At 37.4% G+C, this 15,146-nt stretch overlaps 1 protein-coding gene across 3 annotated transcripts in view; it reads left to right on the plus strand.

Annotated features, from left to right (window-relative positions):
* SCEL (sciellin) overlaps positions 1 to 15,146 on the plus strand; it is a 240,374-nt gene that overhangs the window by 126,306 nt on the left and 98,922 nt on the right. For all 3 annotated transcript variants that reach the window (XM_059902796.1, XM_059902794.1, XM_059902795.1), the window contains exons 5-8: positions 4,976 to 5,035; positions 8,541 to 8,609; positions 13,554 to 13,622; positions 14,238 to 14,276. In XM_059902796.1, coding sequence (XP_059758779.1) covers positions 4,976 to 5,035; positions 8,541 to 8,609; positions 13,554 to 13,622; positions 14,238 to 14,276 — 237 coding nt within the window. The remainder of the gene's footprint in view (positions 1 to 4,975; positions 5,036 to 8,540; positions 8,610 to 13,553; positions 13,623 to 14,237; positions 14,277 to 15,146) is intronic.

The following is a 15,146-nucleotide window of genomic DNA, read 5'->3' on the forward strand; positions in this document are numbered from 1 at the left end:
TTCCCTCTCTCTAGGATGTGGGTCAAAAATGATCTTGCTGTGATTTATGACATAGAGTGTTCTGCCTATGTTTTCTCTAAGAGTTTGATAGTGTCTGGTCTTACATTTAGGTCTCTAATCCATTTTGAGTTTATTTTTGTGTACAGTGTTAGGGAGTGTTCTAATTTCATTCTTTTACATGTAGCTGTCCAGTTTTCCCAGTCACTTATTGAAGAGGCTGTCTTTTCTCCATTGTATACTCTTGCCTCCTTTATCTAAAATAAAGTGACCATATGTGCATGGGTTTACCTCTGGGCTTTCTATCCTGTTCCATTGATCTATATTTCTGTTTTTGTGCCAGTACCATACTGTCTTGACTACTGTAGCTTTGTAGTATAGTCTGAGGTCAGGGAGCTTGATTCCTCCAGCTCCGTTTTCCTTTCTCAAGATTGCTTTGACTATTCATGGTCTTTTGTGTTTCCATACAAATTGTGAAATTTTTTGTTCTAGTTCTGTGAAAAATTCCAGTGGTAGTTTGATAGGGATTGCATTGAATCTGTAGATTGCTTTGGGTAGTAGAGTCGTTTTCACAATGTTGGCTCTTCCAGTCCAGAAACATGGTATATCTCTCCATCTGTTTGTATCATCTTTAATTTCTTTCATCAGTGTCTTATAGTTTTCTGCATACAGGTCTTTTGTCTCCTTAGGTAGGTTTATTCCTAGATATTTTATTTTTTTTGTTGCAATGGTAAATGGGAGTGTTTCCTTAATTTCTCTTTCAGATTTTTCATCATTAGTGTTTAGGAATGCAAAAGATTTGTTTGCATTAATTTTGTGTCCTGCTACTTTACCAAATTCATTGATTAGCTCTAGTAGTTTTCTTGTAGTATCTTTATGATTCTCTATGTGTAGTATGTAGTCTGCAAACAGTGACAGTTTTACTTCTTTTCCAATTTGGATTCCTTTTATTTCTTTTTCTTCTCTGATTGCTGTGGCTAAAACTTCCAAAACTATGTTGAATAATAGTGGTGAGAGTGGGCAACCTTGTCTTGTTCCTGATCTTAGTGGAAATGGTTTCAGTTTTTCACCACTGAGAATGAAGTTGGCTGTGGGTTTGTCATATATGGCCTTTATTATGTTGAGGTAAGTTCCCTCTGTGCCTACTTTCTCGTTGGCTTTTATCATAAATGGATGTTGAATTTTGTCAAAAGCTTTTTCTGCCTCTATTGAGATGATCATATGGTTTTTATTCTTCAGTTTATTAATATTGTTTATCACATTGATTGATTTGCATATATTGAAGAATCCTTGCATTCCTGGGATAAACCCCACTTGATCATGGTATATGATCCTTTTAATGTGCTGTTGCATTCTGTTTGCTAGTATTTTGTTGAGGATTTTTGCATCTATGTTCATCAGTGATATTGACCTGTAGTTTTCTTTTTCTTGTGACATATTTGTCTGGTCTTGGTATCAGGGTGATGGTGGCCTCATAGAATGAGTTTGGGAGTGTTCCTCCCTCTGCTATATATTGGAAGAGTTTGAGAAGGATTGGTGTTAGCTCTTCTCTAAATGTTTGATAGAATTCGCCTGTGAACCCATCTGGTCCTGGGCTTTTGTTTGTTGGAAGATTTTTAACCACAGTTTCAATATCAGTGCTTGTGAATGGTCTGTTTATATATTCTATTTCTTCCTGGTTCAGTCTCGGAAGGTTGTGCTTTTCTAAGAATTTGTCCATTTCTTCCAGGTTGTTCATTTTTTTGGCATATAGTTGCTTGTAGTAATCTCTCATGATCCTTTGTATTTCTGCAGTGTCAGTTGTTCTCGTTTTTCATTTCTAATTCTGTTGATTTGAATCTCCTCCCTTTTTTTCTTGATGAGTCTGGCTAATGGTTTATCAATTTTGTTTATCTTTCAAAGAACCAGCTTTTAGTTTTATTGATCTTTGCTATTGTTTTCTTCATTTCTTTTTCATTTATTTCTGATCTGCTCTCTATGATTTCTTTCCTTCTGCTAACTTTGGGTTTGTTTTGTTCTTCTTTCTCTAATTGCTTTAGGTGTAAGGTTAGGTTGTTTATTTGAGATGTTTCTTGTTTCTTGAGGTAGGATTGTATTGCTATAAACATCCCTCTTACAACTCCTTATGCTGCATCCCATAGATTTTGGTTCGTTGTGTTTTCATTGTCATTTGTTTCAAGGTATTTTTTGTTTTCCTATTTGATTTCTTCAGTGATCTCTTGGTTATTTAGTAGTGTAGTGTTTAGCCTCCATGTGTTTGTATTTTTTACAGTTTTTTTCCTGTAAGTGATATCTAGTCTTATAGCATTGTGGTCAGAACCGATTTTGGATAGGATTTCAATTTTCTTAAATTTACCAAGGCTTGATTTGTGACCCAAGATATGATCTATCCTGGAAAATGATCCATGAGCACTTGAGAAGAAAGTGTATTCTGTTGTTTTTGGATGTAATGTCCTAAAAATATAAATTAAGTCCATCTTGTCTAATGTGTCATTTAAAGCTTGTGTTTCCTTATTTATTTTCATTTTGGATGATCTGTCCATTGGTGAAAGTGGGGTATTAAACTCCCCTACTATGATTGTGTTACTGTCAATTTCCCCTTTTATGGCTGTTAGCATTTGCATTATGTATTGAGGTGTTCCTATGTTGGGTGCATAAATATTTACAATTGTTATATCTTCTTGTTGGATTGATCCCTTGATCATTATGTAGTGTCCTTCTTTGTCTCTTGTAATAGTCTTTATTTTAAAGTCTCTTTTGCCTACTATGAGAATTGCTACTCCAGCTTTCTTTAGATTTCCATTTGCATGGAATATCTTTTTCCATGCCCTCACTTTCAGTTTGTATGTGTCCATAGGTCTGAATTGGGTCTCTTGTAGACAGCATATATACAGGTCTTGTTTTTGTATCCATTCAGCCAGTGTATGTCTTTTGGTTGGAGCATTTTATCCATTTACATTTAAGGTAATTATCGATATGTATGTTCCTATTACCATTTTCATAGTTGTTTTGGGTTTGTTATTGTAGGTCTTTTCCTCCTCTTGTGTTTCATGCCTAGAGAAGTTCCTTTAGTATTTGTTTTAAAGCTGGTTTGGTGGTGCTGAATTCTCTTAGCTTTTGCTTGTCTGTGAAGGTTTTAATTTCTCCATCGAATCTGAATGAGATCTGCTGGGTAGAGTAATCTTGTTTGTAGGTTTTTCCCTTTCATCACTTTAAATATGTCCTGCCACACCCTTCTGGGTTGCAGAGTTTCTGCTGAAAGATCAGCTGTTAACCTTATGGGGATTCTCTTGTATGTTATTTGTTGCTTTACCCTTTCTGCTTTTAATATTTTTTCTTTGTATTTAATTTTTGATAGTTTGATTAATATGTGTCTTGGTGTCTTTCTCCTAGGATTTATCCTGTATGGGACTCTCTGCACTTCCTGGACTTGATTAACTCTTTCCTTTCCCATATTAAGGAAGTTTTCAACTATAATCTCTTCAAATATTTTCTCAGTCCCTTTCTTTTTCTCTTCTTCTTCTGGGGCCTCTATAATTCAAATGTTGGTGCATTTAATGTTGTTCCAGAGGTCTCTGAGACTGTCCTCAAATCTTTTCATTCTTTTTTCTTTATTCTCCTCTGCAGTAGTTATTTCCACTATTTTATCTTCCAGGTCACTTATCCTTTCTTCTGCCTCATTTATTCTGCTATTGATTCCTTCTAGAGAATTTTAAATTTCATTTATTGTGTTGTTTGTCATTTTTTGTTTGCTCTTTAGTTCTTCTAGGTCCTTGTTAAACACTTGTTGTATTTTGTCCATTCTATTTCCAAGATTTTGGATCATCTTTACTATCATTACTTTGAAATCTTTTTCAGGTAGACTGTCTATTTCCTCTTTACTTGTTTGGTCTGATGGGTTTTTACCTTTCTCCTTCATCTGCTGCATATTTCTCTGTCTTCACATTTTGCTTAACTTACTGTTTTTGTGGTCTCCTTTTCACAGGCTGCAGGTTCGTAGTTCCTGTTGTTTTTGGTGTCTGCCCCCAGTGGGTAAGGTTGGTTCAGTGTGTTGTGTAGGCTTCCTGGTGCAGGGGACTGGTGCCTGTATTCTGATGGATGAGGCTGGCTCTTGTCCTTCTGGTGGACAGGACCATGTCTGGTGGTGTGTTTTGCGGTGTCTGTGACCTTATTATGATTTAGGCAGCCTCTCTGCTAATGGGTGGGGTTGTGTTCCTGTCTTGCTAGTTGTTTGGTATGGGGTGTCCAGCACTGGAGCTTGGTGATCGTTGAGTGGAGCTGGGTCTTAGCGTTGAGATGGAGATCTCTTGGAGAACTCTTGCCAATTGATATTACGAGGGGCCGGGAGGTCTCTGGTGTACCAGTGTCCTGAGGTCAGCTCTCCCGCTTCAGAGGCTCAGGCCTGACACCTGACCAGAACATCCCGACCCTGCTCGTGTTGGTCTCCTGCAGAGGTGGGGGGCACCTGTGGCTCACCATGGGGACAAGGACACTGACAGCAGAAGATCTGGGAAGCAGTCTTTGTCATGAGCCCTCCCAGAGTCCTCCAATAGCCCCACCAAAGATCCTGTAGCCTGGGCTTAATTAAATTTAAAACATGTTGAAAAAACGTTTGCCTTCCTGCAGAAAAGGACTTTTCTAATATATGCAAAGTAGATGGCTGCATGTTCCCACACTGCTGAAGAAAACCCAAAACCAAAAAACCAAATAAGAAACATTCATGCCATTGTTGAATCACATGGAAATGTCATGGGGTAAATTGGAATAATGATTGTTTGTACTGACAAACTTTTTTGTTTTCACCATGCTCTTTCAAGTGGTGACTGGTTAAAATAAATGCATAGTTGTGTTTTTATGCCCAAAGTAAAATGAATTAACCTTGCCAAACATTGTGAGCTCTTTCATGTCTGCCTTATTTAATGCTTACTAAATACTGTGATAACTTCTCATGTGACTTGATTTTGTTCTTTCTCTGCAGAGATGAAAATTATGCTAGGGTGGTACTTCATAGACGTAACTCCCATGATGCCTCGGACAGGTGGGTGTTTCAGATGAGTTACTCATTAGCAGAAACACAAAGACAGTCATTTTTGAAAGTAGACTTGTTCAAGACAGGCTGAATATTTGTGGCTAGCCTCAGGCTTTCCCTCACATTCTGGGCACGTGAATGAGAATCTGTGATATCATCAGGGGTATTTACAGGGCAAACTGTGCTTTTCCAGCTTTATGCTTCCAGAATACAGCTTGGAGGTGTAGAATAATCAATCCACTGCCTACCCTACCAAGGTGGCCCTCCTGACAGGAAAGGGAAAGGGCTCCCACAGAAACATAGGATATTTCTGAGCCTTAGAGAAAGGAACCCTAAAAGCAAAACAACAGCGAAGTTCACTTGCTTTATGGGACAGTACATTTCTTTTCAAAAACTCCTAGGCTTGTGGAAAACCACTAAATGATACTCAGTGGCAAATAGACTGACTAATGCAAATTAGTAGGAAAATTCAAACAAAACTCGCAAGCGCAATGATGTAAATAATCTAATATTGATGAAATAAATAGATAATATTCTTACTAAAGTACATTTACAGTCACACACATACAAACAACCACACCCATCAGAAGAACTTAACTATTTCTCAGACACAAGTTTTATCTGGTCCAGTAGCCAGTGTCTTCCACCAAGACATACTTAGTGATTGTCTTTCATGGTGGGGAGTTTAAAAAGTTAAGTAGACACTTTAAATATGTCTATTTTGGAATTTTTATCTGTGAATTTTTCTGAACCGTTTAAAAATTGTTCATAATTTTGATGTGTTCTCAGGGTCCTGAGTTTACCCCCCTCTACACAAAGTATCTGATTGGTTTTTGGGTTTCCAGCCTTAGCTCATCCAATTGACTGTTCTGTGATTTGGCAGGCTCTCTCCATGCCCTCTCCTTGGTCTTCATGATTTTGAAGCTTACATCCTTGTTCTCTGTTGGCCCTCAACTCACCAAACAAAGGGAACCTAATCATCTGAATCCAGGCACCAGTGAAAAATGCCCCCTCCATTTTATTTGCCTTTCTCTGCAACTATTAAAGAACAAACATGCTTGTTGTGAAGTGTGACCAGGCAAACTAAGCTTCGTGCTCTTTGTGTGTTTCAGAATAACGGGACCTTAATGCCGTCTATGCTTACTTTATATTTTAAACTCTATTGGTTACCTGAACCCTTCCTGTTACTGGACAGCATTTTGGCTAAAGCACATCGAGCTTTTATCCTAAGTAACAAAAATCTGCAAGCCTGAGACATTTCCCCTTTGACCCCTTGACTTGCGTCTCAAATGACATCTTCCTAAAAGGTAGTGTAGGTTATTTTTCTCCTTGCATTTGCTCAAATGGATGCCCATGTGACACTTTTCTACCCTTTTGCAGAGGCTGTATCCACTTTGATGTTCACCCAATACCACGTTGGAGCACCTACTGTGTGCTGACATTGTGCCAGGTGCTGGGAACACAAAGATACATAAGACACCAGCCTTGACCTTAAGGAACTCTCACATTTCATGTAAACAGATGAATACATAAGCACAAATACTCAAATTTACCGTGGAAAGTGCTTGTGGAAGTGTGTGCCAGTGCTATGGGAAGAAGTGGAGGGAGTGGCTAACTTTGCCTGAATGAGTGGGAGACCTCACTGAGGAAGTGGTCGTTAAGAGGCGCTTCCAGCAGAAGCAATAATATGTCCAAGAGTTCCACACGAGCAGAGACTGAAAATACAGGAAAAGGAAAATAAATAATAGTCTCATCACCCTAGAAAACAAGCTTCCTAGCGTGCACAAACTAGGACATTTTACTGTCCTTCCTCTGCCTGATCATTAAAACATGTCACATGAGGCAGAAGGCAAAAATAGTACCTGTGGAGATGCCCTATGTGAGCCAGTCACTATTCTAAAGTCTGGGGACAAAACAAAATCCCTGCTTTCCTAGAACTTGCTTCCTGGTTGAAGGTGGAGGAGGGAGAGACTGAAAATAAACAAACCCAATATAATATGTCATGTGGTGATAAGTGCCTGGAAGAATAAAGCCACTAATTAGACATAAAACAATAACATCTGCAAAAGGGGCTGTTTTCTGGAAGGGGGTCACATGGCCCTGCAGCACCTATCTGCACTCATGTATTACACCTGCTGGTGAACCACACTATGATTTCACTCTAAGTTTCTTTAAAAATGTGGGGAATTGCATTAGGCTTTTTTTTAACCTTATTCTTGCTTTAACCGACACTATTCCTTCTACCTCTGTTTGTTCATGTCTATTTATCCTCCAAGATCCAGCTCGACCTGCACCTCATCCAGAAAGCCTTCTGTGATCCCCACCTCTACAAATAAGCTTTCTCAGCTTCAAACTTCCTTGCACTTGACCTGAACCTTTTCTACGACATTGACCTCTTGTTGCACTTGGATATATGTCTGATTTGTCCCTCTAGCTCTGTGTGTGTAGGGTTTATAGATAATTCATTCTCAACTCCCTCACAGTCATCAGCACAGTATATCGTTTACCTCCAAATATTTGCTTAATAAAGATATACTACATCAAGTTAAAAATTACATGTTAAATAGTATACTGTTTTAGTATTTTTTCTGATTCAATATGTTTGATCTGTCAGCTTCAAGTGATGCTTTGAAATGCAAACTGTAAATCATGGTATAATTCTCCAAAGAGCTTGCTTTCCCTGTATCACAGGGTTATATAAAGCATTAAACAGACTTTTTTTTTTGCTGATTGATCAGTCTGATCAAGATATCTCCACTGCTTTGATGATCATCGTTCCTACTATTGGGCCTTCTATCTTCTTTTCCCTTATTTTCTTGTCTTCTCCCCACTCCCTTTTTTTCCCTACTTATCTGTCCGCCTTAACTCTCTGCCTCTGTCTCTCCTCTCCCTTCTTCTCCCGGTCTCCCCTCTCTTCTCCTGTCCTTCCCATCCATGCTTTCTCTATTCCCCCACTGTCTTCTTTTCATTTCTTTCCAGTGCCTCCTGTTTCTCTCTTTTCCTTTTTTTCTTCTCTCTCCCTCCCTCTTTTCTGCCAGCAAGGTCTCTTCTCTCAACCCTGTCCACGGTGCTGAACTTATAATAAAGCAACTTGTATGTAGCTGTTGTGCTGGCTTATGGCTCTGCTGAAACTCTGCAAACAAAATATAGCTGATTATAAGGGACTGAGTTCCTATTACGTAAAAATCAACAACATTGAAAACACTACATATTAGTTATTCACCATTTTTCATGTTGTGTTGCTTGTTTTACATATCCTTATCACCAATTTGAATGTGTTACATTTTAATTAGAATAATTGGACCTAGAGAAGAATTCTTTTATTAGCATGGGGAATTGGGTTTGCTATATTTCATCCTAGCCAAGTCAAAGCCTGGGAAGATTTCGGTACTCCAAATCTGTAACATGTACATCTCCTACCCGAATAGGACAAAATTTTACCAAATCCATGATAAGTTTTATAAACTATTTTTTGTAATTTATTTGATCTTTCTATAATTATTTTTTGCTACAGGAAAACAAACGAGAGGGATGAGCCAAAAGCCACAATCAGTTGGTACAGATCTGATGGCACTTTGGACAGGTAAGGTGTTTTGAACCACGCAAGCGGGATGCGTAACATATGTTAAATCCAGTTTCTTATAAAACATGAGACATTTAAATGTTTACCAAAGTAAGTTTTGAACCATGATATTTTATCTCCAGGGACAGAAGGACTATAAAGATTGAATTATCTTCTTCTTCAAAACTCACAAAATCTTGACCTGATATGCCATTTTCCTAAAATCTTGCTAGTAGTAGATCAATAGGAAAAATTCGGAAGAAACTGGTTTGAATATAGGTGGAGTGGGCACTGCATGTGGTCTGCTCAGCTTTAAATGGAGAATATAGTTTTTTTGTGTGTGAGTAGCCAGTTCTTGTTCTAACTTTGGTCTTTCCATCCCAGAGGCAGAGAAACAGCAGTTTCTGTATAATTACATTATGGAGAGACTGTACATTTTAATAATACCGTAGTTTTGATCTGCTCTAGGATAAAGACATTAGCTCTTTACTTTAGAAAGTGAAACTACTCTTTCGGCAGTGGAGTCACCATATGGCTATGGAATGAGTCATTGTGTTATGCCTGTTATTGGCTCAGTCAGACAGAGGGAAAAGAAGGGCTCATCCCTATATAGAAAATTGAGGAATATCTATTCAAGTTGAAGTGTAAATGCTACAAGTCACATTTTAATTTTATATTTGGTAGAGGTGCTTATTATGCATAAGTAAAGAACAAAGTTAACATGTTATTTGGAATCTAGACATAGTGAATACCTGAGGCCATTTATAGTTGCAGCCACTCCCTGTAGCTAAAGATGTGCTGCTTTTGGAGACAAACATGCCACCCACTACAACTGAAGCACATATGCTGAAACTTATGGCATCTAATAGATTCTATATTCACACCATGCCTGTGCCAATTAATACAGCAAATGCATGCACTTCTGCATTCTTCATAGCTTTTTAAAAAAAATAATTTAATTGATTTATTTAAATCCAACAAAATTAATAGTCTCTACTTTTTGAAAGATACTGTTAAGAGATAAAAATCAAACCAAAGACAAGGAGAAAATATTTGCAAATCATATATATGATTAAGAAAAACCACACTTGTATCCAGAGTTTATAAAGAACTCTGCAAATAAGAGAGAAGCACTTCTAAACGGCAGAGTAAGGACCTCCAAAAATCCACTCCTCCAGAAAAGTATTAACACTGGAAAAAACTGTCAAAATCAACTTTTTCAGAACTCTGGAAATTAACCAAAGGCTTGAAACAATTTGCTAAGTGTTTATTCAAGAAAAAGAGTTGGCTGTCAGTAAGAACGGCAAGAATTGCCACATTTTAAAGCTTCCTATTCACCTATTCCTCTCCCCAGCTCCATGGGAGCCTTGAAAACCAGCAGTCTTGGAACAACAGTAGTTCTTCATAGCTTTTTAAGTCAATCTCCTGAATAGCAGACAATCAGCCCTGGTATCCCTGAGGAGGTGACTTCTCTCTTGTAATTAACAACCTTGACAAAAATCAGTTTGTGAGAGGAGTCATAGTACCTCTGCCCATTCACCTTGGCCTTGCAGGCTGTCCTATTACACTGCTAATTGAGGATGGAAACCCTACTTCTAGGAATGTATTTGCAAGTGAGATAATTATGTCTCAAGAAAGGTAAATATGTGGGAGACCTAAGGCTTTGTAGGCTGTGTGTCTGAAAGCTTTTTCAGGCCAGTCAAGATAGAGCCTTGGAACTTAGCGATACACTAGACCAGCCCTCACAGGCAAGCTAATTGAGTCATTCTCAGCCTCAGTGACAAATTAGAATTTCCTAGAGAGCTTTTTAACTCTGCTGATAACTTGGTCCCACTAGCTCTCATCCCCCAAATTCTAATTTAATTAGTCTGAGGTAGGACTCGGACATTTTTTAAAGCTTAGGAAGTGATTCTGATGTGCAGCCAAAATTCAGAGCCACCAACCTAGCCCAAACCTTCATTTTGTAAACTAGAAAATGAGGCCAGAGATTCCCTGCTTTATTTACACAGAGGTTTAACGGCGCGTGTTTGGAAGAAGTATCCTGTCAGCTCCTTCCACAGGTAGTGTCTGTCTCCCAAGAGTGAGCTACATCTCTGTAAGTGTGGAAACAGATGTGAGGGAGAGAACACAGGAGTCGGTAAAGAAAGGCAAGTCCTCATAACAGGAGTCAGACTCCTATCATGCAGGCCACTCCAAGTGCAAGAGGTGAAATAATTTGGGGAGGTAGATGATCAAATGTATCAGGTGTGTGAGGATGTGTGCCATTTCAATACTAATGCATATAATAAATGAGTAGGAGAAAAGTACTCACTTTACATTTGAAGAGTTCCCTTTTAAAATATACATCTGTTGGTAAAAATATGAAGTGTTCTAAAGAAATATAAGTAAATAATTGTGTACATGCATACACTATGGCGCAAACCCTGAAGGTGGTTTCTTGACTAATTTGGAAAACCTAGGTTAAGGAGCCCTCTAGTGTTCCGTTATGGAAGTGTAACTTTTCCTTTGGTTGTTTGGATCCTGCTGCTAGTTATATTGTTTAGGTATTTCCTGTCTCTAAGACTGACTCCTATTAATCTCATATCACAACTTGGCAGAAAATTAGTTTCTAAGAGAAGTACAAAGTTAATCTCCCTAAGTAATAAGAAATTGATGAATGCATTGGAATGATGGTTTAGAGTTCTCTCCAATATTGTTTATACACTGATTCCCCTAGTGGAGTGAAAGAGATAGTGGAGGTGAAAAATAACAACTGAAGAAAGACATGTTGATCATGAGTGTTGGAACAATTACACTACAGAACCAGGTGTACGACATTGGGGCCTACTGGGAAGACTTTGGAGATAGACTACTTCCTGGCTGTGTGGCCAAGAGAAAGCCACCCACCTTCTCTGAGACTCCATTTCTTCATCTATAAAGCGAAAATAATTACACCTACCTTGTAGGGATGTTCTGAAGAGTAGAGGAAATTGTATAAGATGAGTGGCAAAGAGTAGTAAGTAGCTATTTTTATTATTACATGCAGTATTGCCCACATAGATCAACACAGTAGAATTTTTATTAACTTCATTTAATTGTAACCTCAGAACTCTCCTTTATTTAAACCTTGAAGGTGTTTGAAATTAACGCTCTGTTTTCTTTAGACAGATTGTCATTTTCCCTGTACCAGAGTAGCAGTTTCCCAAGATTATTTTTATTTTATATGAGGATCTCACAGACAGCTGTAAATGTTGAGTAGTTTCCACAGAACATTTAAGGTTTAGGATTACCTGACATCTTATGGTATTCACAGTGGTTTACTGCAGAGCCCTTTAAATATAAACACATCAGAGGTTCAGTAGCAATTAGTGCAGGGAATATACTTATAGTCTTTGGCCTAATGATCACCTGAGAGATCATCATGAGTTTTTAATACTTGGATTCATTCTGTACAAGTTAATACCTGTATTGTGAACAGTCTATTGAGAATATGGAGCTCTGGAGGATTCCAACCTTTCTTCCTTTTTACATTCAAGAATTATCAGTTTGTGGCATTACATGCCATAAACAGAAACTATTTGGGGTTGACTCGTAGAATTTTAACGATTAGAGTTATTTACCCAATGTTTTAGTTACACATGTCAAAGTGACATCTAGGAATTGAAATCATTTTAAAGCTATGACAATTAAGCTATATTTTTCTATCATGATTTTTTTTTTTTAAGAACAAGGCAAGGTTAGTGTCCTTCTTCCCAGGAACAGTTTATAAAGCCCTGTACTAAAGTGGATGATAAAAGTGAAAGTTTAGAGAAAGTTATAGTAGACCCATAGTATGGGATCAACAGAAGAATCTTGCTGATCTTTTGTTTTCTGGAGCCTAATTTTGCCACATCCTAGCTTTGTGCAAGCCTGCAGAATGCTCCAGAAGACAGCCCCACATCTCAGGAAGAGCTTTCCTATCTGGTGTGTTCTTCCTGGCGGGAAGGGACAGAACAGAGGTTGCAGTTGTGAGATCCCACCACTGGCATGCAGACTACAGGATTCCTAATTTGTCTTATGACCCAAAGGACAGACAAACACACCTTTTCCAGAACTACCTTCCTTGTGGAGACCTGAGTTTAGAGGGTTTAAAACCTCTGATGGTCCGCAGGGCCTATTAACAAAATGTGTTAGTCAGTGTAAACAACTTTGCCCGGGTAGAGCAACTCTTGTAACAAGTTCCTTCTCCTGCCTCCAAATCTTGGTCCGTTAGCCCAATAGAAGATTACTGCTCACTCTCCTCAGATTGGCTGGAAAATTAGGGGATGACCCTGTTCCCTGGAATGACTCAGGGACCTAGGTTCTTTCCTAGGTTTTAATGCTGCCATCTTCAACCCATGGGCGTCAAAGCCATAGCAGATGGGGAAGAAAGAGCATGGAGGATCACACAAGAGGTTTTATGATGGGTTTGGGAGTCATGAATAATATTTCTGCCCACATTTTTTAGTTTAGAACACAATCATATGGTCCCAACTTAATTGTAATGAAGATTGGGAAATATTGTCTTCCTGTGTGCTCAGAAGGAAAATAAAGAGTTTGACAGGCATATAGCATTGTCTATGCCACAAAACATTTTTTAAAAATTGCTTAAGTTTTCCATTGGTTCCTTTTAGCGACATAGGAAGTACTGTCATTGGCTAGATATATTATTAAACAATAATGAATATGAAATAGTTAATGAGTTAAATGTTCAAATGAGTCAGAAAGGCTAGTTGAAAAACATAAACTTTAAAAGTTGCAAACTGTATCAAAATTGCCTCATAAATAGATTTTGTTGTAAGTAGCTATTTTTTTAATTGCAAAATTTTCTAACATGTAACACCTGAAAAGCAATTGTTTTTACCAGAGAAAGTTTCTGTTGTGAAGTGATTATAGCATGAACGAGGTCTGAAGGGAGTTTAATAATCTATATGTTCATCCAGACTTTTGTCTTATTTCTTTATAAAGGACCTCAGACAGAAATGATGCTGCTAAAACATATAAGGCCAATACCCTGGATAACCGACTAACCAATAGGTACCAGTATCTACTAACTCTGGGAAAGGTTCAAGTAATACAATATTTTTCTAAGCATTACTTATTTACTTGCTATTAAGTAAGATTCTTCAATGCTGCTTACTATCTTTCTGTAAATTCTCATCCTCTATTTTTTTTTCACACAAATAATTCTGGCATAAAAACGTTACTCCTGCTCATGGTTAAAGAAAAATAAAATCTTACTTCTGGCTTCAAAGTCAAGAGGGTTCATTGCTTCAGGCCATCATTCTTACCGCATTTATGTTTCTGTTTAAGTTATCCTGGTGGCAAGATTATGAAATACATGTAAACGTCAATTTGACATTCCTATTGTTAAAGAAAATTACTCAACCCAGCAAACAAAAACACGGGGCTTAAAAGATAATGAATTTTCTAAAGAAAAAAAAATTTCTTTTGGAATCTAATACACAAAAGGTAAAAAAATCATGAAATCAACTTTTCAAATTTATTCAAATACTGATGCTTTCTCTTTCTTTCTCGCAAATAATGTTAACTTTTAATAATAATAACTCTAAATTCATGGACAATTGCAAATTGATGCAAGAATTCATTCTTTGTTGCTGCTCAAACTTTGCCTTCTTTTTTTCTTACCAGAAACACGTCCACGTTTCGATCACCAGAAGAGACAAAGATGTATGTACTTTTCTAACTGACATTACATTTTAAGAATAAAGTGTATTTCTTCCTATGTGTCCAAGAAAAATCAGGATATACTGCCCTCAGACCAAAGTTTCATTGTAGTTCAGCTATGCCCCCATAGCTTTGGCAGAGTTGAATAGTAGAAATATTGAAATGCTCCACAAAATTTCAAGTGTTTTCTGTCTGGACTTTTACACAGAAGGACTTCTCCTCTAACCGAACACCAAAGCTTAAGTCATTCTTTTTCTTCTTTTCTTTTTTTAAAATCCAGAACCTTTTAATTTTTTCCCTATTCCTATGGCAACTCTTTCTTCTTGCACATTTCACTTGCTCCCAAAACACCCATCGTATCTACAATACAACTTAGTCATGAAATCATGGCTTTGCTAACAATCTATGTAGACAAAATACATTTTCCCTGTACTAACAGGGGTTATAAACTACCAAACTAGGTAGATTTTTGAAAACTTAGTTAGTTTTTAAATTTGTATTTACAAATAAAGTAATTTTCACACTGGACTGAACCTCCAGTAGTTGAAAAAGGCCTGAGTGACTTCCATTTTTTTTTGAGGGTCTGCATATATTAATAAATGCTAAATAGAGATTTAAAATGGTGTGATTTTTAAATGTTTTCTTAAACAAACTAATGCTTTTAATGCAAAAAATTGCAATATGATTCTGTTAGTCACAACATATACAGGATCAAAAAATATATGTAGGAATCCATAGGACATTGGAATTGATTGGTCTGGGTTTCAGACACACCATGTCATATAATGAATGACTTCTTCATTCAGTTCCTTCGGTTTTAATTATTTGGATGATAGCCTGGCAATTTGTAAAATGGTAAACTAAGGAAGAACT

The sequence above is a fragment of the Balaenoptera ricei genome, chromosome 18 (genome assembly GCF_028023285.1).
Source record: "Balaenoptera ricei isolate mBalRic1 chromosome 18, mBalRic1.hap2, whole genome shotgun sequence".
Lineage (NCBI taxonomy): Eukaryota > Metazoa > Chordata > Mammalia > Artiodactyla > Balaenopteridae > Balaenoptera > Balaenoptera ricei.